General features: G+C 53.6%; 2 protein-coding genes across 3 annotated transcripts; one reads left to right on the plus strand and one right to left on the minus strand.

Annotated features, from left to right (window-relative positions):
* Nucleotides 1-1,289: 1,289 nt before the first annotated feature.
* RBM41 (RNA binding motif protein 41) lies at nt 1,290-7,611 on the plus strand. 2 transcript variants are annotated; one of them, XM_014256441.2, is made up of 7 exons: nt 1,290-1,360; nt 2,041-2,157; nt 2,266-2,458; nt 4,501-4,705; nt 5,638-6,014; nt 6,583-6,730; nt 7,226-7,611. In XM_014256441.2, exons 1-7 carry the CDS (start codon nt 1,353-1,355, stop codon nt 7,381-7,383), a joined length of 1,206 nt encoding a protein of 401 aa, XP_014111916.2. In that variant the 5' UTR covers nt 1,290-1,352; the 3' UTR covers nt 7,384-7,611. The 2 variants fall into 2 exon arrangements, with proteins under 2 accessions (XP_014111916.2, XP_005527475.2); XM_005527418.3 differs by lacking the exon at nt 1,290-1,360 and having other exon boundaries at nt 1,812-2,157.
* A 225-nt stretch (nt 7,612-7,836) lies between these two features.
* Nucleotides 7,837-13,545, minus strand: LOC106628391 (nuclear pore glycoprotein p62). The gene is made up of 12 exons (XM_088062625.1): nt 13,253-13,545; nt 12,033-12,418; nt 11,691-11,801; nt 11,107-11,247; nt 10,830-10,925; nt 10,303-10,411; nt 10,042-10,186; nt 9,590-9,639; nt 9,333-9,467; nt 8,832-8,943; nt 8,360-8,426; nt 7,837-8,052 (listed from the first exon to the last, which is right to left on the minus strand). The coding sequence occupies exons 1-12, from the start codon at nt 13,543-13,545 to the stop codon at nt 7,961-7,963; spliced, it is 1,737 nt and encodes a 578-aa protein (XP_087918751.1). The 3' UTR covers nt 7,837-7,960.
* Nucleotides 13,546-20,378: the final 6,833 nt, after the last annotated feature.

Below are 20,378 nucleotides of genomic sequence, written 5' to 3' on the forward strand. Positions count from 1 at the left end.
GCCTTAGAGGGCTCTGCATGGTTTTGAATGGCCTTGTTTGGGTAGTGGGGGTGGCTGGAGGTGTGCTTTCTGTGAGAAGCTGCCAGAAGCTTCCACCATGTCCAGCAGAAGCAGACACCAGAAGATGGACAAATCACTGCCCAAGGCAGGGCCAATTAGGAAAGGTGACAATGCTTCTGTGGAACAGTTTTAAGAAGAAAGAAAAAAAAATAATTATGGCACAGTTGTAATTGCGGCCAGAGAAGTGCAGGGTGAAAACCTGGTGAGAAACAAGGTCATTGGACAAGGAGGGAGGGCAAAGAGCTGTTCCAGGTGCTGGGGCTGAAATTCCTCTGCAGCCTGTGGTGAGAACCATGCTGAAGCAGGTGTGCCCTGCGGCCCACTGAGGACCACGGGGATGCAGAGATCCACCTGCAGCCCATGGAGGTGCCCGTGCCAGAGCAGGGGCACGCCTGAGAGGAGGCTGTGAGCCCTAGAGGTGCCCTGCTCCCAGGCTGGAGCATTCTGTCCTTGAAGGAGGGCGTGGCAGAGTGCCCCACACTGCAGCACTTGGAGGGGGGCTGTTGCCTGTGCAATGGGCTCACGCTGCAGCGGTTTGCAGAGAGCTGGTGCTGGTGAGATGGACTCAGATCAGAGAAGTTCAGAGAGAACTGTCCCCCGTGGGAGGGACCCCGCGGTGTCCCTGAGCATCGGGAAAAGCACGGCAACTGAGCACAACCCCATTCCCGGCGCTGCTGGGGCAGGAGGGACGGGTGTGGGAAGGTGTTTCTCAGGGGTGATTTTACTTCCCATTATCCTGCTCTGCTTTAGTTAGTAATAAATTTATATCTCTTAAATTGAGCCTGTTTTGCCCGTCATTTGACGAGAGACCTCTTCTTGTCTCTCTTTAGCTGCAGAGGGGAGCGAGTGTCTTTGGGGGATGCTTGGTATGCTTGCTTGCCAAGGCTGCGCTAAGTGCAGCACCTCAAGGGCCGCTCTCCCCTCCGGCTCCGGGCCGCTCTCCCCCGGTCAGGGCCGCTCTCCCCCCGGCTCCGGGCCGCTCTCCCCACGGCTCCGGGCCGCTCTCCCCGGTCAGGGCCGCTCTCCCCGGCTCCGGGCCGCTCTCCCCCCGGCTCCGGGCCGCTCTCCCCCCGGCTCCGGGCCCGCCTCCCCCCGTCCGGGCCGCTCTCCCCCCGTCAGGGCCGCTCTCCCCCCCGCCCCGGGCCCGCCCACCCCCGGCTCCGGGCCGCTCTCCCCCCGGCTCCGGGCCGCTCTCCCCACGGCTCCGGGCCGCTCCCCTCCCGCTTCTTCCGGGGGCGGCTCCCGGCGCACCGCGGGCGCTGCCGGGGCTTGGAGTGCGGAGCGACGGGGCCATGCGCCGGTGAGCGGGGGATCCGCGGGTCCCTGGGGTCCCCAGACTGCCCTCACAGGCCCGGCCCCTCCGCCGGTCACGGCCCGGGCCCGGTGCCACCCCCAGCCCCCTTTGCGGGCGGCCCGGAGCGGCTCCGGGCCCGGAGCGGGAGTGCGGCACGGCCCGGGTCCGGGTCCGGGTCCGGGTCCGGGACCGGGTCCGGGTCCGGGTCCGGGTCCGGGTCCGGGTCCGGGTCCGGGTCCGGGTCCGGGTGGATTTGTGGTCTGTCTGCTCCGGAGCTGGTGACCCCGGAAAGGGAAGAGCGCTGTGGAAATTCGCAGTTTCTCTTCAGCGTCGCGGTTTCATTTCTTTCTTCCTTCCCTGACTCATTTGAAACTGGCAGTGTCTGTCTAGATGATGATGCAGGATGATTTCGGTCAATAAAAAATGATTGCATGTGATTTTAAAGTAAATAAACAACCCCCCCACCAATACAAAAACACCCGAAGACTTCTTGGGTTGTTTTCAGAGTAGCCCCAAATCTGTTGACTTTTCTAGTGACGTTAAAGGGAGCTTTGGTCACGCAGTTTTGGTTTCTTGTTTTATAAATCCCGTAAAAACAGCCCAAGAGGTGGCGAGGCTGTAGCAAGGATGTGTTTTGAGCAGTGTTGCCTTACTGACCGTGCCTGTGCTGTGGTTGTGTGCCCCAGGGTGAACAGCAGCCTGTCCAGTGATGAGCTTCTCCTGGAAGACTTGGAGACAGAAGGAGAGAGGCAGCTGAAAAGCCTCCTTCACCACCAACTTGACACCTCTGTCTCCATCGAGCAGTAAGTCCTGATCTGGCCTAGGTGTGGTTTGAGAGAGACCAGCCCCTTCCTGTCCCCCAGTTCCTCAGTGCTGAGCTGTTTGTGCTGTTGTGTTGCTTTGGCTCACAGGTGCAAGTCAAAGCGGAGATGCTTTGCCCCTGCAGCTTTTTACAAACCTTTTGGGGAAGAGGCTGCGGGGGCTTTGACCCTGTCGCAGTTCCAGGCCCTGCAGGAGAGTGACAAAGAAACCTCCTCTCTCCGGGAACTGGGGCTCTCCGACTCGGAGATTCTGCTCTGGAAGAACCAGGCTTCAGCAAGGAAGGTGGGCATGCTTCTCTAACCAGGTCAGGTTCCTCTGATCCTGTGGCACTCTGGTAGATAATTCCAGTCCTTTGTAAGCCATTGGTAAAGAATGGCCACTCCTTGTATCCCTTTAGCCCAGCATGATCCTACATTTCTGCTGGCCTCTTTTCTTTGGTGGAATGGTCAGTGTTCAAAGATGTGCTGGAGACAGGAGTGGGTCCTTTGGAACACAGCAGGACATGAGTGTATTCCTGCATCTGCCTTGATCTCAAACAAACCGTGTCACCTGTTTATACCTGTGTACGAAGGATTTATATGCCAGAAGAGAAAAAGGAGAAAATATTTCAAAGCACCTCAACATCCTCTTTTGAGTATCCTGATATGAGACGGCTGTTTGTAGGGAGTGTACTCTTCAGGAGCCCTGGGATAGCCATGTGGAAATAGTGCAGAGCTGTCAGGCAGAGTGTGTGGTGGCTCCTCCCTGGGTGCTCTTCCAGCAGGTTTTTCCCCTTTCCCCACCTTCACCCTTTCTTTTTCACACTCCAGAGACAAGAGGTTTTTGTGGTTGTGCCATGTCAGGTGCACTGGAGTGTCCTGCTTTTTAATTTGCCAAATTAGAAAATGCAGAACAGGACTTGGGCTGATCCTTGGCTTCCCTCTGCCTCTTGTCTTCCTGAGTGATAGCTGTGTGCAGGAGAGAATTGTCTGTGATAATCTGGGGTTTGCCTCCTTTTCAGCTGAAATCATTACTTGCTTTGGTGTTTAAATGCAAATCCAGCCCTGCTTGGCCTGATTAAAGCTTGGTGTAGAGAGGGGTGGTGTTAATTTAAGAATGAAAATCAATGTCATCAGTACCAGCTGTTATATTTAGTATGAAATGAATTCTGGGATGTTCAGAAAAAATGATTTGTATGTAAAACACTACTCTGACAGAAAAAAATGGTAACATCAGGGTATATCTTCTACAGGTTCTGAGAGAAGAATATTTAGGGAGAAGGCCTAAGTCAGATGTGCAGCTTTGGAGGTGGAGGGCCTGAGTGAACGATTCCACCATGGGTGATGAATAATGTCAGCTGAGACAGGGAGAACTTCAGATGGCCTGGGGAGCTCTTGGTGAAGTACTGAGTGCAGATTTCTGTTATTTTCAGTTGCTAAGTGGCAGCTTTTTTTGAAAACAAAGTACAACAAATGATTTCTGGGAATTGCTTTTCCATATAAACAGCCTTTTGTGCCTCAGGGAAGCTGTGAAATGGTGAATGAAGGAGCTGTGCAGATGTGGGGCAGAGGTACCATGGGAAACTGTTAGGTTGTGCTCAGTGCAGGGAGAAAGCCTGGTTTCTTGCCCAAGGCAGAAGGATCTGCCACAGTAATTCTCAAACTGAATTTGAGAACAGAAAATCCACCCATAGCCCCATAAAAGCGTGTTCTTTGTCTTCTGATCGAGGTGGATGGGGGGGCAGAAGTGCCCTTTCAGCAGCTGGGGTGTGCCTCTGTGCTTTGGCAGCATGGAGTGGCCCGTGTAGTGAGGTTTGTTTAACCCAGGGATGCTCCCTCCTGGCAGCTGAGCTGTGAGGGCTGTGCTGCAGTTCCTGTGTGGTTTCTGGAAGGTTTCTCAGTAGTGTTTGTCAGGGTTTAGTCCTCAGCATAAACCTCCCCTCGGGTGCCAAGCAGCAGCTGGGGGGTCCACTTTTCAGCAAATAAGGTTCTCAGGGTGATAGACTAAGAGCTTGGTGGAAACTTGAGCTCGGGGATGCTGTAGGTGTGGGGAGAGAATTGCCAGAGGATGGTTGTGCAGTCTCTGAAGGTGGCTGTGGAAAATGGCTGTAGCTGTCAGAGGGACAGAGGGAGACAGGCCAGGGAGAGGAAGGCAGCACAGACAGCTGATGAGAAAGGAGCTGTTTCTCCACTTCCCTCAAGAACCGAGCTTGCTGCGTACCCTTGCAGTGACTTGGTGCCCTGGGGGATGGCTCCCAATTGCACCGACTTGCAGGGCTGGGGCTGTGACTCCCTCTGAGGAGGAGGCCCGTGCCATTGCTGAGCCAAGCCGTGCTTGTTTTCCAGGGCTGTGGGCTGGGGGCAGCCCCGGAGGCCACGCAGGAGCGGCTCCATGCCATCCAGGAGAAGCTGCAGGAGCGGCAGCGCATCCTGGCGCTGCCGCAGAGGTTTGCAGGCAGCAAGCAGCTGAGCCGGCGGGAGATGGAGATCGAGAACGCCCTTTTCCAGGGAACAGACCGACACTCCTTCCTCCGGGCCCTCTACCACGAAGGTTCGTGGGCTCAGGGCTCTTCTTGCCTGGGCTCTGGCACACAGAGCCAGCCTGTGTGGGAGCCCAACACATTCCTGTCTGGCCTTCTGTCCCTGAAGATGTGGTTCTGCTTTGGTACTGTGTGGGAGGAGATATTTTCCTCTCTTACAGCAGCAGGCAGAGAGTTGGTTCTGTGAAGGGTTTAATATAGAGGCTTTTAAAGTCCATTTCTGGAGAGCGTGGATCTCCTTGATGTGTTGCATGTGGTGCAGAGCAGCTTGGGGTGTGGGAGAGGAGCTGGGGTGATGCTTTGGTAGAGCCTCGAGGTCTGGGTTACACAAAGTGCCTGTGTGGCACTGGAGATTGTTCCTTCCCTGAGGAAACTGCAGGGGGTGAAGGAAGCAAAGGCATAGAGCAGGTAAGAGGAGGAATGGGTTGTGAAAGCCTAATCCCTGAAGTGGAATTGGATCCAGTCGAAGGCTGGGAGATGCTGCTCTCACATTTGTCCTCCTTTCCATTAAAGAGAATTAAAAGAGATCATTGATCAGTCCGTGTCATGGACCTTCTTTAAACCCAGGAGCTTAATCTGATGTCCTTGAGAGCAACCCCATAGTGGTACAGGCAGGCAGCATGGCCCATCCTGCATGTACATGAAGGAGGAGGAAGATGTGGTGAAGGAGTCCCTAGAAAGTGCTGAAATGTGGTTGCAGATAAGCAATTGAGAGCATCTCTGAAGAAAAGCTCTGATATAGCACAGGTGGAGCTGCTGCTCTCTGCAGGTTCATCCTGAGCTGGGGAACCAGCACTTGCTGGAGTTGCTCTTGTTTTAAACAACCTGCAGGGCCTGGCCACAGAGGCTGGGGTGAAACAGGGTTTCTCTCTTCTGTGTCTTGCAGTCTGTGTGTTTTCCAGGTTATTGGTAATAGTTACCACGTTTCTCTGTTATGAATTAGATGACACTCAGAAGAGGGCAACAGATGAAAAGGACCCCATGGTTCATCTGGAGAGTGTTTACCAAGAGCTGCTGAGCAAGAAGTGCCCAGAAAAAGTCCAGTCTGCTACAAGTGACCCCTGCTTGTCCCCTTCCCCAACCCTGCAGAGGGCTATAACTGAGGAGTCATCACTTCCAGACCAGGAGGAGCAAGCAGAACAGGCAGCAAGTCCCAGTGTTTCTGCAACAAAGCCCCACCAGTCCCCTCCAAGGCCTGTGGTTATTAAAGAGCCAGTCAAGTTTGTCCCAGAAGAGGAGATCCTCAAGAACCGCCTCTCAGAGGAAGAACTCCGGAACATACCCAGGTTCTCATCCTACCATCCAGGGGAGCCCAGCAAGGTAAGCTGAGACGAACCAGGGTTTATCCTTGCTCAGCAGGATGCCCTGAAGCTGTGGCAGTAGGCAAAGGCTCGTCTTTGCTGTTGCTTTGAAGTTGCTCGGCTGATCCTCCAGGCCTGGGGGAGAGCAGCCTCTGCTCTGGGGGGAAAAGGTACCTTGGACTCTGCTGGGAGGTCACCATCCTGGCAAAGAGTTGTACTTGTGAGCACAGCCCTCCCTGGCTCCAGCAGGTCACCTGTCAAGATGTGCTCTGGCTGAGGTCTGCTGCCACCTTACTCAAACTGTGCCTATCTGGTAGCTGGAGATTATTTAGTTTATAAATAAACTGAATAAACGGAACTGTTTTATAATAAAATGAACCTGTCAGTGCTTTATGCAGGTAAGCAGGGTGATGTCTTGAGTTCAGAGCTGCCTTTCTCTGTACACCCACCTGTCCTTTAAATGCCACCATTAGCATGTGGGTGTGAGGCTTGAACTAATTCACACTGTGGAGCAGAACAGACTTGGGACCAGGCTGAGGAGTGTCTTTGCATGGCAAAGGCTGGCTGACCCTCTGTCTCTGTTACAGGTGCTGTATTTGAAGAACCTGGCTCCCCGAGTGACAGTGAAGGACCTGGTGGCCTTGTTTGCTCGGTTCCAGAAAGAGGACAGCCCACTGATCCAGTTCCGCCTCCTGAGCGGCCGGATGAGGGATCAGGCCTTCATCACCTTCCCTGGTGAGTTGCTGCCTCGTGCCTCTCAGTTCTTCCCTGACTCCCAAAGGTGTCACATCCTCCTGCAGGGCACTGTGCTGCTGGCAAGCCTGCCTTTCAAGGAGAAGCAGGGGAATTCACTCCCTTCTCTTCCTATCGTGCCATGGTCCTTTCCCTGGGCTGGAAAGGTTGCTCAGTGATGTTTGTCAGGGTTTAGTCCTCAGCATAAACCTCTCCTTGGGTGCCAAGCAGCAGCTGGGGTGTCCACTTTTCAGCAAATAAGGTTCTCAGGGACATAGACTAAGAGCTTGGTGGAAACTTAATCTCGGGCATGCATCTTCCAGGGCAGAAGCAATGTGGTCTGCAACGTGCAGTGTTCATTCAGCATGTCAGTGTGGCTGCAGGATCCCCTCGCTGCACCAGAGCAGGCTGAGTGGCCATCAGATGGGAGCACCCATAGGAACACTCTGTGCCAGCACCTGCTGGGTGCCCTGTGCCCACTGTGCCCTCTCATTGCAGACATGGAGTCAGCCCAGAGCGCCCTGCAGCTGCTGAACGGCTACAAGCTGCAGGGGAAGCCGCTGGTGATTGCTTTTGGGAAAAGCAGGAAGCATTTGGTGGAGGCTGACTCTGCCATCCCCAGCTCCTCTGCTGCAGAGAACGCTCCTGCCACCTGAGGGATGGAGAACCAGCAGCCTTGTGGATGTCAGTGAGCTGCAGGAAATCTGTGGTTGAACGTGGGACAGTGAAGGACAGGTGGGAGCCAATGTGCAGGTCCAGTAATCTCAGAGTGGGGAAGAGAGAGCAGGGGCCTGGGCTCTTCTTGAGAGACAGGCAGTGCCTGTACACTGTTGTGGCAAGGAGGGAGGGAAGAGGCCAGGTAAATAAATGCACTTATTGTGGTATTTCCTTAGTGTGTGTTTATTGTTGCTTATAGTCCACAAGTCTTCTAGAGTCCAGTGTGCTGCACCCTGCTGCTGCAGGACTGTGTCCACACACTGCCATGAGCCCTCCAAAGCAGCATTTGTGCATCTCACCAGCCTGCAGGCAGATGAAGCACAGAGGCCACACTTCCCCAGAGACTTCAGGCACTGTCTTAAATTCTCCAGATCAACACAACAAAGACTGTATTTGGAACAAACAACACATTTTATTGCAAGAAAAGAAACAAAACCAGGTCATGATTTCAGACCTCTAACACCTCTGTTGTTTTCTGTGGAGGCTTTATGTTCATCCTTTGCACTTGGGAGCGTTTCAATCAAATGCGATCCGAAAGCTGCGCTCCTGCTCCTTGCGGCGACTCTCACAGACTTTTGTCACCTCTTCCACCTTTCTCTGCAGCACAGCTGTGGGAGAAACAAGGGATTAATGTCACAGACCAGAACACAACGCTGCAGAGTTTTGCTTGCAGGAGAAAGAAAAGCATTTAAGTGGGGCTTTTTTGGTAAAACACCAGCAGATGCCAGGAGAAACTTCTCATCAGAGGCGTCTAATCAGGCACATCAGGAGAATTCAAGACCAGAGGGGACCGTGCCACTGAAGGTGAAGAGGAAGATTCTTCAGGCACCTTCAGGAATTCAGGGATGAACAACACCCACAAACATGCTCCTGCTTTCCATTCACATTCCCAAAAGGCTGCAGGATAAATCTCACCTGAGTTCTGGTCAATCCACTGCAGGGAATCCATGTGTGCATTCAAAATTTTACAGATCTGCTGAAGCTGAGCAGAGAGAGAAGGTGCAAGTCAGTTGTGAGAATGCATAAACACCAAGAGGAATCAAAGGCAAGTTTCTCCTTGCACAGCTTCCCTAAGGCAGCAGCCACTTTGCCAGGGAAGTGTGTGCAGCAACCCTGTTACTTTGCTTCTCCATACCAGCAAAAAACCTGCACAGTTCAGCTGATGTGTCTGTGGCTTTGGCTTATTTTAATGTAGACCTAGGAACCAGCAGAACATTCATCACCTTAGGCATGGAGTGGCAAAATTAAAAATGAATGCAGAAAAGCTCAATCTCCAATACCAAAGGGAATTTTTTACTGAAAAAAAAGCTGCTGAGTACAGCCATAAGGAGCATCAAGATCAATACAATAAAAATTATAAAAAATAAAAATATAAGCTTGCAATTACCGGGTCACTCGTGTCTGCTGGGCCTCTTGTTGTGTTCAAGTGCTCTGTGATGTCCTTCAGATCTTGTGCCATGCGCTTCAGCTGAGCATCGATGTTTTCAGCCAGTTTGTAGCTGCAGAGCACACAGGAAGCAAGATCAGAATGTTTGAAGAGAGCTTTGAAGACCTGCTTGCAGTCACACCAACTATGGGCAATGAGAATGAGCTTCCACATCTGCAGCCAAGGCTGGCAGAGACCTGGGAACAGCAGCCAGAGAAGCTCCATCACCCACAGGAAGGGACTCCCAAGGCCTGTCTCCCTTGATTGACAAATAGGGACAGACAAACAAGAGTGTGGAAGACTATGAGTAAAATCTATGTTGCCATGAGTAAAACAGGATTAAATATCTGTCAGCAGGCACTCATGGTTCAATCCTGACACCCATCCCAACTCTATCTCCTGCTGACTGCTATGACCACAGGACAGAGCTCATCCCCCATCCCCAGCAGATTTGTGCCTCACGTCCTCTCCCGTTCCTCATCGGCGTGCTGCAGGTAGATGGTGCCGCTCTGCTCCTTCACAGACTCCTCCAGAGGGGTCAGCAAGTCCTCCAGCTCTTTCTGCTGGGACAGAATGAAGTCGAGCTCCTGATCCAGTCTGCAAAGAGAAAATGCCAACTGCTTCCCTTTCATGTTGCACACATTGCAGAGCTGTCACCCAAGCAGGCAGGACAGCGCAGAGAAGAAATTCAATCATTTCAAGCGCTCAGAGTCTCCTACCTCTTCTGATCAACCTTCACCTTCTCCACTTCTCTGTGTAACGAAGTGATCTGGAAACAGAAGACACTTCATTACCAGCCTGAACACCAAGAAGTCAGCTTCCCAAAGAAGAGAGGTGCGAGGGAGAAAGCAGCACCATGCAGGTTCTACTGGAAACAAGAGACGGTTACATAAAGATTTACAGGCCAAAGATGGAATAAGGCAGGTTCAGCTTGGAATGATCCCCCTGAGAGAACTCGGTATCACAGAGCAAAGTCACAGAACACATTTCCAAGCCCCAAGGCCTAAAGGCCAGAACAGACACACAGAGAGACTGTGAACAGCACTCGGGTGGAGCTCACACCTATTTCTTTCACAAGCAGAAAGTCCCCCTCGATGGCTTGTTGCATCTATAACAGAGACCTTTAAGGACCCGAGCAAGCAGAACGAGGTTCCACTGGAGGTCACCTCACCTTCTCCCCATTCTCTATCAGCATCCGGTCCCAGGCATTGACCTGTGTAGCTTGATGGAGGAAGTGCTTCTCTTGGTCTTCCAGTTCCAGGCTCCACTTGTTTATCAAACTCTCCAGCTGGGCATAAGTCATCACTGGGGGGGCACTGAGAGGGAGCAAGGTCAGGAAAGAGAAACACCACAACACTCATTTATTTCCCCTTCCTCCTCCAGATGCCAGCATGAACAGGCAGCAAACGGTCAGTGGTAACAAAACACGCACCTGGTTGTGGTGGTTGTGGTTATGGCAGCTGTGGAGGTCACAGCTCCAATGGCACCAGTCGTAGTCAATGGCTTCAGATTCAAAGGAAAGCCAGAAGCAGAAGTAGTCCCTGGAAGAAGAGATTCAAGTCAAGCAACAGGAGAGGACACACCTGGTACCTCACAAACAGAGAACAGCTCCAGGGTACACTGCCCATGGCTGTAGGAGCTGCAGTAGATCCCTCTGAAGGGAGCAACAGCAAATCCCAGCTCTGTCAAGGAGGGAAGGAAAACATCCCTTGCCCACACCCTTGTCAATCCCCTCAGTTCTCCTGGTAGAACCAAGAACTACCAGCACAGCCAGTTCCTCCCCTGCACCTTTGCAGCAGATGAGAGAACTTCTAGGTTTTTCACAAAGAGATGGAAAAGGATCACAGACTGTGTCATTTTTAGTTACTTGAGGGCTTTACAAATCAGAACTGCTCTGCTGCTACTCTCCTACTGCTCAGGCTCCCTTCTCTTCAGCCACTTTCAGCATCTCCTTCCTACCAGTGGCAGTGCTTGTTGTGGCAGCTGTTGTTCCAGGAACTTTCAACCCAAAGCCCAGTGTCCCCAGGCTGGCTGTCCCCGTGGAAGTGGCACCAACTGCAAAGAGAAGACACCAGTAACAGGTTGCATAAGGCATGAAATGCAGGGCCCCTTGGCCAAGTTGTGCCCAGCCTGCTCCCCCCTCCCACTGCAGCAGCAGCAGCTCCAGCAGCCACAGGGAGCAGCAGCCACCGGCTCCTTTAGTGCCCCAGGGACAAACCTGCCCGGAGAGACTCACGTGAGAGGCCCGTGGTGGAGGAGGAGGAGGAGGCTGGGGCTGAAGAACTGGCCACCGATGCAAACAACGAGGTCCCCGTGGAGCCCAGCACTGAGGTGGTGGTGCTGGGGGTGGAGGCCGTGGTGGCAGCTGTGGATGTGACTGCAGAGACAAACAGCTCCATGTGCACAGGCAGAGCACACTGAGCTCCCACCCACCGCACAACAACCCTGCTGGGAGGCTGACACAAACTGCCCAGCCACACCTGGTTCTTGGCAATGTCAGCATTCCTCTTTTTCCTCCTATTCTCCCTCCACTCACTGTCTTTCACATTGTGCCCTTCAAGACTGTGCCTCCCTTCCACTGTGCTGCCCAAACAAGCACAGAACAGAATCTGGCATGTGGGACACAATCAGAAACACAGGACACACTGTCCAGTGGCTCTAGGAGCTGCCACAGATCACCCCTGCCAGGGCAAACGCACAGGAACAAATGCTTCTGGCCCCTTCCCACACCCCAGTGCATTTGTCTACTTCCAATAGTCAAATACTGCCAGGAGGATTTCCCAAAGCCTTGAGGAATTGTTTTCCAGAACAGCTTCCTACCTCCAAGCTTGGTTCCAAAGGACAGGGTGGGTACCTGGCTGGTACTTGTGGTCAGCGTTGCCGTGGTTGTGCTGGTGGCTGCTGTTGAAGGCAGTGCCCCAAAGGTTAGACCTGGAAGCAGGAGCAAAAGGAAAAGATGTATTTTCTTCCTCCAGGCTGAAGAGCAATTGCTCCCCGCCACTGCAGACCCTGGACAGGCCTATCAGAAACAGCTCTGGCTCCAGCCCCTGGCTCCACTGTGCCCCAGCAGAAGGCAGAGGCTGCAGAGCTCCACTCCACCCTCAGATATCCCCATGCCAAAGGCTCCCAGCCCCCAGCTGCCCCCCCAGCCTGCTCCCCCACCTGTGGGCTGCCCCCCGAGGCTGAAGGGCGCTGCTGACGGGGTGGCCGCTCCCAGGGTGGCCGTGCTGGTGGTGGCAGCAGCCGCAGGGGCCGTGCCAAAGGTCAGCCCCGCGGACGTTGCCTGCGGAGCCGCGGTGCCGATGCTGAAGCCGGCTGTTCCCGCCTGAGTCGTGGTGCCACTGGAGAAGGTGAAGCCTCCTGTCGTCCCAGACGGAGCCGTGCTGGTGCTGCTGGTGCCAGCAGAGCCAAAGGAAAAGCCGGACGGGGCTGCTGCCTGACTCGAGGGTGTGCTGGTTGCAACAGGGGCACTAAAAGAAAAGCCCCCCGTGATTCCAGGAGCTGAAGTGACAGTGCTGGCTCCAAAGTTCACTTTTGGGGTGTTTGCCCTAGGGAAAAAAGAAAAGAAGCCAATCTGCTTGAGGCACACGTCCACTCACGTACACACAGCTTGTCTTCTCCCTGACCATTTGCTGACAGCAGAAACCTCCTTTCAAAGAGATGCACACCCGGCCAGGCCAGAATTGTGTCCCAATTCTGACAACAGACTCCATCCAGCTGCTGTCACCTGCCATCCCTCCTCTTTCTACTGACTCTCCCTCCATTACCTCCAGCCACCCAGGCATCACAGGACATTTTATGGCAGCATACGTGAAGCTGCTCCTTCTCTCAGCTCACAATCAGCCTTTTTTGTTCTCTCTACACAAGGCTGCTTTTTTCCGGCTCGTCCCCATTTGAGCTCCCTTCCCACAGCTGCCATCTGGCACGCTTTGACAGCGGCAGCTCTGCAGAACCACTCCAGAACTCGCAGCCTTTCCTTAACGACAAATCCCTGCCAAAGTGCCGAGAAAACCTTCCGAGCACTCCAGATTCGGGTCAGAGAGAACAAGACGTTTTATATTCGGCGGCGGAGCTTTAGCGTTTCTTTGTGCACGCGTCTCGAGCCCAGCTGCAGACGGAAACGTGGAACATCTGCTTCCCAGCACGTGTAGGAGCTGCCCCATGAAAACACCAGCCAGGCCAGGTCCCAGGGCTCGCTGAGCCCTTGCCCAACGCGGCGATCGCTGCAGGGCGCTGGGAAGTGCCGGGCCCAAGAGCCAAGGCTCGTTCCCTGCAGAATGGCCCGCGGAGCCCGGGCCCAGCACCGACAGCCCCCGCTCCTTCCCTCCTTCCCTCCCTCGCTCGCCGCCGCTACCCGCGCCCCGCCCGGGCCCGGCTCTCACCCCAGCGGGAAGGCGGCGGCTGCCGGGGCCGCGGGGGCCGCGGCGGCCGAGCCGAAGCTGAAGCCGGAGGACTGCACGGGCGCGCCCGGCCTGGTGGAGGAGAAGAGCCCGGCGGGCTGGCTGCCGCCCGCCGCCGGCGCCGCGCCGCCGAAGCTGAAGGCGGTGGAGACGGCGGCGGGCGCGGGCGCGGAGAAGGAGAAGCCGCTGGTGGCCGCGGTGGTGGCGGGGGGGCTGGGCGCGCCCCGGGTGGGGGCGCCGCCGGGCGCGGCCGCCCCGAAGCTGAACTGGCTCATGGCGCGGCGGCGGCGGCGGCGCGGGCCGAGCTCCGGCAGGCGCGGCGGCGGCCCCGCGACCGCGCGCGGCGCGATGGCGTCACCGGGCCCCGCCCGGCCCCGCGCCTTCCCGCCCTCGGCACCCATTGGTCAGTGCGGCCGCCACTCGCGGGCTCTCGGCTGCGATTGGCTGTTGGTGCTCGAGGGGCGGGGCGTGCCCGCGTTGCTGTGGGGACGGGGGACGCGGCCGCGGGGCGGGACAGGGGACACCGGCACAGGGGCACCGGGACAGGGGACACCGGGACAGGGGCACCGGGACAGGGGTGCGGGACAGGGGACACCGGGACAGGGGACACCGGGACAGGGGTGAGGGACAGGGGACACCGGGACAGGGGACACCGGGACAGGGGCACCGGGACAGGGGCACCGGGACAGGGGACACCGGGACAGGGGACACCGGGACAGGGGCACCGGGACAGGGGACACCGGGACAGGGGTGCGGGACAGGGGACACCGGGACAGGGACACCGGGACAGGGGTGCGGGACAGGGGACACCGGGACAGGGGTGCGGGACAGGGGACACCGGGACAGGGACACCGGGACAGGGGCACCGGGACAGGGGCACCGGGACAGGGGTGCGGGACAGGGGACACCGGGACAGGGACACCGGGACAGGGACACCGGGACAGGGGACACCGGGACAGGGGCACCGGGACAGGGGACACCGGGACAGGGGTGCGGGACAGGGGACACCGGGACAGGGGTGCGGGACAGGGGACACCGGGACAGGGGACACCGGGACAGGGACACCGGGACAGGGGACACCGGGACAGGGACACCGGGACAGGGACACCGGGACAGGGGATAGCGGGACGGTGCGGGACTCGGGGCACCAGACCGAGGGTGTGGGACAAGGGACACGTACCTGTCAATACAGGTCTCATTGAAACAGGCAATATTAAATTAGGAACTTTTTTCAATGTCTGCTTTCTTTGATCACTGCCTGACCTCTTTTTTCCTGTTTAAAACAACATCCTTTCATTCCAGAGGAATCTGCCCATTTAAATTAGATCATTTCTGGGGAACTGGGTGGGTTTTAGTTAAATGTGTTGATTGACTTACATTCTAATGGTAACACTGCTAATAGAAAAATAAATTTCTTGTTGAGAGCTCCTGACGTGTTGCAGAACAAGAAGGTTTAATTCTTTACTTAATTTCAGCTCAGATGCTAAGTGGAAAGAACTGCTAGAGTTTGGACAATTATCTGGATATTACTGAAGGAAAATTCTTTTCTCTGATCAACAAATTCCAGGGTGCAACCAGTTCATATGGCTCAATGGCTGTTAGCTGTTGAAGTTCAGCATTCCATAAAGCCAGATAAGATAGCCTTTATCACTAAGTAGAAAGGAAATCAGCTGGCTGTGGAGGCCAAGAAATAAGTTTTTATAACCTAGAAACTAGATAATAAAGGCTCTTTTCAACAGAGAAGGAAGCAATGTCAAAGTTATCAGAATTGTCTGAGGATGGAGACGTAGGAATGTGTTCAGCAGTTCAGTGAAAACACCTGTGCAGTAGAAAAATGATAGTTACATTTCTGTTTTAAACTCCTACATACCGGATTTTTACCTTGTGCTTCAGGACACCAACACAAATGAACAGTGGTGCCTAGAGAGAACTCCTAACACAGTTTCCATGTAACTCCTGACTGTGCTGGTGCCTTCCCTTGGAATCAGCTGTTCCTACTGGTCTGTGCTGCACACAAGGGTTACACTGCATTTCTCTGTGCACTCTTCTGGGACTACCCCACCTTCTCAGGTGCCCTTGGGTCAGAGATACCAGGCTCTGCAAGTAGAACCAGTGCTGAGGACTATGCTCCATCGAGGCTGGAGGTATCAACAAGGTCAAGTTGACCTGCATTCCATATCAAAATCACTCCTGTGGAGAAAAAAAAAAGACAGGTCATTGTCGCAGGAACTCATGTTTGGGAGGAACACAAGGCCCAGCGTATGGACATTGGAAGCAAGGACAGGTTACACAGGAAAATTAGGGAGCTGCTGTTTACCATTGCAGAGAGAAAATTAATGTGGTCAGAGCTTGATTGGTGTTCAAGCTTGCCAGCACTGTGAAGCACAGCAAAAAGGACTTGTTAAAACATATTAACAGCAAAAGGAGGATCAGAGATAACATCGGTCTGCACTTGATGAGGTCAGACACCTCACAGATAGGGACATAGACAAAGCAGAGATGTTTAATGCCTTCTTCACCTCTGTCATTAACATCAGTGATGGGCCCTGGGACCCCCAGAGCTCTGTGTTGGAGGACTGTGATTAGGGGCAGGATAAGATTCCAGCCAAAACTGAACTTGTTTGAGGCTTGCTGCTCCAGCTGGATGCACATAAATCTATGGGGCATGATGGGGTTTGTCCCAGGGTACTGAAAATGCTGGGCCTGTCATCACAGCGTCTCTCTCCATTATTTTTCAAGTCTTGGGAGCCTGGAGAGGTCCCTGCAGACTGGAAGCTGGCCAAAGTCCTAGTTTTCAAGACGGGAAAGAAGGAAGACCCTGGTAATTACAGCCCTGTCAGTCTCACTTCAGTGCCCAGTAAAAGAGAGTTATTTTTCTGGGCATTACTGAAAAACACTTGAGAAAAAACACAATCTTTTGGTTTCCAGCAAGGAGCAGGTTTCTGGCTGAGTAAATTTCTCAGGATAAGTCTCTCATTCTTTTTAAGTTTCGGGATGGGGGGAGGGTGAGAGTTGAGTTTATTTATACATGTATGTGTGTTTGTGTTTCCAACTGCTCTCTTTGATGCTCCAGGATCCCTTGCTGCCCGTGTCCTGGCAGAAGGAGGTGACCTGCTCCCACATGGTGGCACTGCTGGCCTGGCTGTGTCCCACACGTGTCCCCAGTGCCTGCCCAGGGAAGGGTCCTGGGAACAGCCCGGTGGACCTTGGCATCTCACAGAATCACAGAATCGTGGCCCTCTGCAGCTGGTTGGTGAATCACAGACCGATCTGGGTCACCTTCTGCTCCTCCTTGCAGGATTTTGGGGAAGGGGAAAGGCACCGGGTTACACCAGCACTGAAAACACCGTGTGGTGAGAACAGTCCAGCCAAACACCTCCTGTTGCTCCTGTTTTCCCTGCCTCAGCTCCTCCCCAGACCCCTCTTGCTTCTCCTCACTGCTGCCATGCTGAACCACTTTTTCCAAATATAAGCTCTCTGCAGCACCTCCAAGCTCCATCCACACCTTTGCCCTCTAACCCTGTTCATCTCTCCCAACACCTCTGTAACTCCTCCACAACTCTTTCTTCCTCCCATGCTTTTCTTTGTGCCCACATTCCTGTCCTCTTTGCCCAGTGCTGCATTTGAGGCCTGGGCCAGAGCACAGACTTGTAGGAAGGCCTTTCCTTTCCTGAAGTCAGGAAAATGGGTCAGGTATGCAGGGCTCTGTCAGGTGCAAGGTCTGGTTGTGTTTGTGGACAAACAGCATGGACCTTGCAGGACCAGCATGGCTCTTCTGTGGCCATGCTGGACTCTCCTTGTGGCTCACGCCCTGTCTGGCTCGGCTGTGGTGCTGAGCTTTGGGCCCTTCCATGCCATGAGGCACTCGGGCACCCATCGGTCTGATCAGCCCACGCAGCTGCTAAACTGGGTCCCTGCCTGTGTTTTCCTCTTGAGCGTGACTGTTTGTTAAATAATGTAGCAACACGAGGTTCCTTGAACTCAATTTATCCTGGGGTGTAGCCATGGGAACAGCCGGCGGGGCGGTGGGGCCGTCAGATCTGCTGCGAGGCTCCGGGTTAGCCTGGCTGAGCTCCTTCAGCTGATGCTGTCCTGCCTGGCAGCTTCACTTGTTCAGGCTTGTTTTCTTAGACTCTTCTTTAGCCAGCAGCGTGACTGGGCTTTAAACCTGGGAAATGTCGAGGATGATGGGGAGTTTGGAGGAAGATGAGGAGTTTGGGAGCAGCCAGATGTGACAAAGGGGAGCAGTTGCACCCAAAAGATGCTGCAACTCCCTGTGCTGCCTGCAGTGTACGGCTCATGGGAAGAAAATAAGGATGAGTGCAAGTAGTTCAACGCTGTTCAAGCCTGTGCTTATTTCCAGTGCAGAAGCATCTTGAATCAAACCTGATTTCCTCCTTTATACCATAAAATGATGGGCTCCAAAGAGCTGAGGAGATGCCACCCTTACAGTCACATATTCCCTGTCCCTCCTGAAGTGCACTCTCTCACCCAGGCCAAGGGTATGGAGGAGAGGGTGCCTGGGTGGCCAGCACAGCATCACTCCTTTGACTCAAACACTTCATTTTACCTGGAAAGGCATGACACCATGTGACAGAAACCAGTGCTCAGGTGATATCACCAAACATGTGCTGCGTGTGTTGCCTGAGAGTCAGCGTTGAGCAACACATCGATGTGGACAGACAGTGCCCCATCCTGCATGGTGAGGATTGTGCCACGTCATTTCCCCCAGGGCTACACTTACATCTTACCACAGAAAGGACTTTCTCTGTTGATATTGGCGGCAGAAAGGACATGTCTGTACAGCTGTGGGTTTTTTTGCTGTCTGTAGGACCTGTGTCTGATACCATTCCTGATATCCTGCTTGGTTGAATCCTGTTTTGTTTCCAGCTCATCTTTCAAGATTTCAGAGCTGTTTCTTTGACCTCTCTTGACATTTTCAGATTGTGCCGTTTACTGTGTTTTCAGGTCAGTGCTGCAGGTGGGAACACTTGAGATTGAAGGTATCTCCCTTATCTCCCTCCATTCATGGTTTGAAAGCAGCTTTTCTTACCTTCATTCATGTTTGGTGTTTTGCTTCTGACATGTCTCCAGCTGGTCCTCAAACCCCAGGCCTACACCCCAATCACATTCAATTTTCAATAGAGTTGTTCAGGACATTGAATCTGTACCAGGATATTGCAATGAGCCAAAGTTATACTTTACCAGTGTTTGAGATGCTTGCACTAGTTTTTATGGTTGCATGAAATATGGTTTCTGAAGTACAAAATAGCAAGATAGCCAATGATCTTGGGAGCATCCATGCTTCTGACCATTCTAGGAAGTTTTGTCCCAAAAGCCAATCATCCCTTGAAGCATCTACCCTGGGCGGGTGAAAACACAGACCTTTATTTTCTTCTCCAAAGCTGCTTCTAAAGCAGGAAATGTCCACACCTCCTTCAGACTTGATCTCAATGTTCTTCACGGCACATATGTGTAATCTTAGCTGCTGCTGCTCCTCCTCTTTGCATCTTTTTTTATTCCCGCCCATTTAAGTAGCTCTATGATCTGAACTTTATCCCTAATTTACTTGACCTTATTTTTCAGAAGATTATTCACAGATATCCCGAGAGCTTTTCATGGCATGTGTCGAGCCCTTGGGCTAAAGCTGTCTCCTGGTTTATTCTTGCCATCCAGGGAAAGGAGAACATGTTTGAGTGATTATCATGGTTTAACCCCAGCCGGCAACTCAGCCCCACGCAGCTGCTCTCTCCCTCCCCACCAGTGGGATGGGGGAGAGAATTGGAAAAGTAAAAGTGAGAAAACCTGTGGGTTTAGATAAAGGCAGTTTAATAACTAAAGCAAAAGTCGTGTATGCAAGCAAAGCTAAGCAAGGAATTAATCCAGTGCCACCCATGGCAAGCAGGAGTTCCAGGAAGGCAGGGCTCTATGACATGTAACAGTGACTTGGGAAGACAAACTCAGAATGTCTTCCCTTCTCCCCCAGCTTTATGTGCTGAGGGTGATGCCACACGCTCTGGGGTACCCCTGTGGTCAGCTGGGACCAGCTGTCCTGGCCGTGTCCCCCAGCTCCTTGTGCCCCCCGAGCTCCTCAGTGGTGAGGGTGAGGAGCAGGAAAGGCCCTGGCTGTGTGTAATCCCTGCTCAGTGATAACTCAAACATCGCTGTGTTACCAGCCCTGTTTCCTGCACAGAGCCAAACCCAGCCCCACAGCAGCTGCTGTCAAGGAAATTAAGTCTGCCCAGCCAAGCCCAGCACGGTGATGTACAGAAAACAGACACTCAGGCGTTAGTGAGAGGAATGGGCTTTGCTGAACGAGGAGGTGGTGAGGAAAGGCCAGCTTTGATGCAAGCATCCATCAGCAGAGATCTGTGAGCCTACGGAAGCATTCAACAGCCTGTGAACAGTTAGCAGGCTTCATATTCTCACCTCCCTCTGTCTGACATCAGCAACAAGATAAAAATATATGCTCCTTACAGCAATACATGGGTCTTTTCACATTTCTTGAGCTGATTTGTTTTCCCCAGTGTGAGGAAATAGCACACAAAGTAGTTCTGTGATGGAGCATTTCCTAAATGGATGTAGCTTGGCAAACTGCAGCTACTAATTTTCCTTAGATAAGCTGGTATCAGAGTAGCTGGGTTTGAAATCTGGCACTTCTCTTCTGCATCTTTCAAAGCTCTCTCAAGGATGCCTGTGCCAGGAGTTGCTGCCAGAGTAGTTTGGAGGGATTAAGTTGTGTAGTGGATATAAACACTTACTGGAGGTGGTCAGAAAGGCATCTTCAGAGATAAGGATTGTTTGGCAAAGCCTTCTCCTCCCAGAGCTCTCAGTGTCCACTGTGCCAGCACTGTGCTGTGCCCCATGAAGTCCTGGGGCTGCAGCCAGCAGCCCTGGCAAGGCTTGGGGGGGACCCAGCCTGTCCTACCCTTGGTCTCAGCATTGCACAGGGGGTGAGCAGGAGCAGGCAGCGGTGCAAGGGGCCAGGGAAGAGCAGTGTTGTTTCCCCTCAGCTCACACTGCTGAAGGCACTGTGGCTCTCTTCATCCCATCACTGAGCTGGGAGCTTTAGTCCTGCATTTCCTGGGCAGCCTCTGCTTTGCAAAGA

This window comes from Pseudopodoces humilis, chromosome 15 (genome assembly GCF_049639895.1).
Source record: "Pseudopodoces humilis isolate 2021_Gansu_Grassland_sample_001 chromosome 15, ASM4963989v1, whole genome shotgun sequence".
In the NCBI taxonomy this organism is placed as follows: Eukaryota; Metazoa; Chordata; class Aves; order Passeriformes; family Paridae; genus Pseudopodoces; species Pseudopodoces humilis.

Bases quoted from the DNA above. Each gene is read 5' to 3' on its own strand.
- LOC106628391 (XM_088062625.1), bottom strand. From the start codon at position 13,545: ATGAGCCAGTTCAGCTTCGGGGCGGCCGCGCCCGGCGGCGCCCCCACC. The intron at 11,248-11,690 runs GTAGGAAGCTGT...TTGTCTCTGCAG, and splicing joins CTTTGGAACCAAGCTTGGAG to TCACATCCACAGCTGCCACC. The intron at 10,187-10,302 runs GTGCGTGTTTTG...GCTCCCTCTCAG, and splicing joins ACCACAACCACCACAACCAG to TGCCCCCCCAGTGATGACTT.
- RBM41 (XM_005527418.3), top strand. From the start codon at position 1,982: ATGTGTTTTGAGCAGTGTTGCCTTACTGACCGTGCCTGTGCTGTGGTT. The intron at 2,158-2,265 runs GTAAGTCCTGAT...TTTGGCTCACAG, and splicing joins ACCTCTGTCTCCATCGAGCA to GTGCAAGTCAAAGCGGAGAT. The intron at 2,459-4,500 runs GTGGGCATGCTT...CTTGTTTTCCAG, and splicing joins ACCAGGCTTCAGCAAGGAAG to GGCTGTGGGCTGGGGGCAGC.